At 61.4% G+C, this 2,705-nt stretch overlaps 1 protein-coding gene across 1 annotated transcript in view; it reads left to right on the top strand.

Annotated features, from left to right (window-relative positions):
- Positions 1–1,870, top strand: part of SLC6A18 (solute carrier family 6 member 18) — a 15,461-nt gene extending 13,591 nt beyond the window's left edge. Inside the window, exons 11-12 of the mRNA XM_025867551.2 lie at positions 433–595; positions 1,613–1,870. Coding sequence (XP_025723336.2) covers positions 433–595; positions 1,613–1,801 — 352 coding nt within the window. The 3' untranslated portion in view covers positions 1,802–1,870. The remainder of the gene's footprint in view (positions 1–432; positions 596–1,612) is intronic.
- Positions 1,871–2,705: the final 835 nt, after the last annotated feature.

Here is a 2,705-nt window from a genome sequence, read left to right as displayed (position 1 = left end):
GTGCTCACACCTGTCACTCATGCCTGTCATACCACGCTCACACCTGTCCTCACACCTGTCACTCATGCCTGTCACACCAAGCTCAGACCTGTGCTCATACCTGTCACTCATGCCTGTCACACCACACTCACCTGTGCTCACACCTGTCACTCATGCCTGTCATACCACGCTCACACCTGTGCTCACAACTATCCTCACACCTGTGCTCACACCTGTCACTATGCCTGTCACACCCGTGCTCACACCTGTCACACATACCTGTCCCACCTGTCCTCACACCTGTGCTCATGCCTGTCACACCACGCTCACACCTGTGCTCACACCTGTCACTCATGCTTGTCACACCCGTGCTCACACCTGCATTCACACTGTCACACCTGTGCTCACACCTGTCACACTTGGGCCAGCTCGAGCCCAGTGTCTCTGTGACAGGTTCAGTGATGACATAGCCTGCATGACCGGGAGGCAGCCTGGTCTCTACTGGAGGCTGACCTGGAAGGTTGTCAGCCCGCTGCTGCTGCTGACCATCTTTGTGGCCTACACAGCTGTCCTGGCCTGGACACCGCTGAGCTACAGGGCCTGGAACACCCAATACGTACGTCCTCCAGGGGTTGCTGGGAGCCACCTCGGGCCTGGTCTGGTCCTTCCCTGGTGCCATCCATGGCCCAGATGACATCCTAAGTGACCTTGTGGGCCACCAGACCTCCAGGGTCCCCTGGGGGCAGCAAAGCCAACCCTGGCAGGGACCTTGGGCAAGGCCTCAGTGGCAGGAGGACTGGAGCAGTTTCCAGGTCCCGGGAGCAGCTCACCCAGGGACATGGCTTCGATCCACACTTCCCACGTGCTGTGGGGCTGGCCTGCAAATGCCCACTCCTGGTCTGAGTCGAGGGAAGTTGTGTAGGGTGCACGTCACCAGGCTGCCGCTGAGCGTGGTCAGAAGAAAGGGAGTGCAGGTCAGTCTCTGCTGCTGGCCTTGTCCACTGGGCTGTGCTCTGAGCTGCGGGGGCCCCACCGACCTGCTACCCAGTGGGCCCCTCAAAACTTCACCTGTGCCACTGCCCCTTCTCGGGAGCATGGAAGTAATTCTGTTCCCAGTTCTTCTTAGAAAGGGGCCTGGCCCCCATTGCCATGGGTAGGTGAAGGAGGAATGGCGCCATACTTCTCAAGAATTTTCATGAACACTGTCCTATCAGATTCACACACTAGCGCCTCACGTTGACCTCAAAAGAGGTGCCTCAAGTCGGGTGGGTGGTGTCACCCCCTCTTACAGAAACGGGGGTGGGGCACAGGGCCCAACCTGCCCCGCAGGTCAAGCCAAGGCAGCCCCCGAGGCTGTGTGGCCCCTCACGGTGGTGGGAGGCATTCTGTAGAATGCCCCGGATCCCAGGCCTGTGTCTCAGAGCCCCAATCCCCAAGAGAGGCTCAGCCCCAAACCCGAACCTTTGGGGCCCCGTGTCCTCGCTGCCAGCACCCACCGTGGACTTAGAGAAGCCTGCTGCTTCATTTTGGGAAGAGGCAGGGTGAGGCTGGCCCATGCCGCTCAGTCCCTGCAGCCAAGGGTCAGCCTCACCTGCCCCTCCCAAGGCTCACCTGTGACTTCATGTCCTTACAGGCACAGTTCCCTTCACGGCAGGAGAAGTCCTACCCGGGCTGGGTGCAGGCCATGTGCGTCCTCCTGTGCTTCCTGCCCTCGCTGTGGGTCCCGGCTGTGGCACTGGTCCAGAGGCTTGCCAAGCGCAGACAGAAGCAGGACGCCTGGCAGGACAGGTGCCCGAAGCTGCAGGACAGAGGGGCCAGCTGAGGGCCGGGCCGGAGGTGGGGGGCGGTACAGGGAGGACCAGCCTGTGTGCCACTGGACCCCATTACACACTTGGCCCAGACCCTGACCTGTAGTTGCTGCTTCCTAACACCACTGCACTCCGCAGACCCTGCCCCCGGCACAGCCCAGCTCCATCAGCAGGGGGCATGCTGTCCCTCCAGATGGGAGAGAGCCTGGGGTCCAGCCCCCAGGGCCCTGCCCTCTGTGGCATGGCACAGAGCTGTCTGGGGCCCGGACGCTGTGCCCAGCGAGTCCATCTGTGGGCAGAAGGGCAGGCAGGCGCAGAGGCCCAGCAGCTGGCAGAGTGGCCTCCGAGGAGGCTCACATCCACGCCCTCTGCAGCTGGGGGCTGGCATCACCAGAGTTGAGGGACTCTGAAGGGTGATCTCCAAGGGAAAGTGGAGGCTGTCCCCTTGGAGAGCAGAAAGGGAAGCCCCTTTTGGTGCCGAGAGCACTCAGGCATCGGCAGGCTCTGTTGGGACCTGTACTGACCCTCTCAGGCAGCAGGAGCCCCGGTCTGTGTCCAGGCCCAGGCCTGGGCAACCTCGTGTGCGGGGAATCCTCATTGCACCTGCAGCCTGGCCACTCCTGCCCCAGGACGGGTCCCCTCTGCGTGAACACAGGCAGGGGCTGGGGTGTGGCTATAGCCACAGCCAGCATCACCAAGCGCTGGCCGCTCCGACCTCACTGCTGAGAAACACCACTCTTTGTTCTTTAAAAATTTTCTCAGAGACTCAAATGTGTGTCAAGAAGGTACAAAAAGGCTGATTCTCAGATTCCTACCGTCTCCAAAGGAGGGCTATCGCTCACTCCACACCAAGCTCTCCTGCAGCCTCAGTGGAGGGGTGCCTCCTCGCCCAGCTCCACCTGCCCTCCTGCACACCCC

This window comes from Callorhinus ursinus, unplaced genomic scaffold (genome assembly GCF_003265705.2).
Source record: "Callorhinus ursinus isolate GAN/ISIS: 27379988/994484 unplaced genomic scaffold, GSC_fseal_2.0 scaffold3, whole genome shotgun sequence".
NCBI lineage: Eukaryota > Metazoa > Chordata > Mammalia > Carnivora > Otariidae > Callorhinus > Callorhinus ursinus.
The sequence above is the reverse complement of the archived record's forward strand: the minus strand, read 5'-3'. Positions and strand labels throughout refer to the sequence as shown.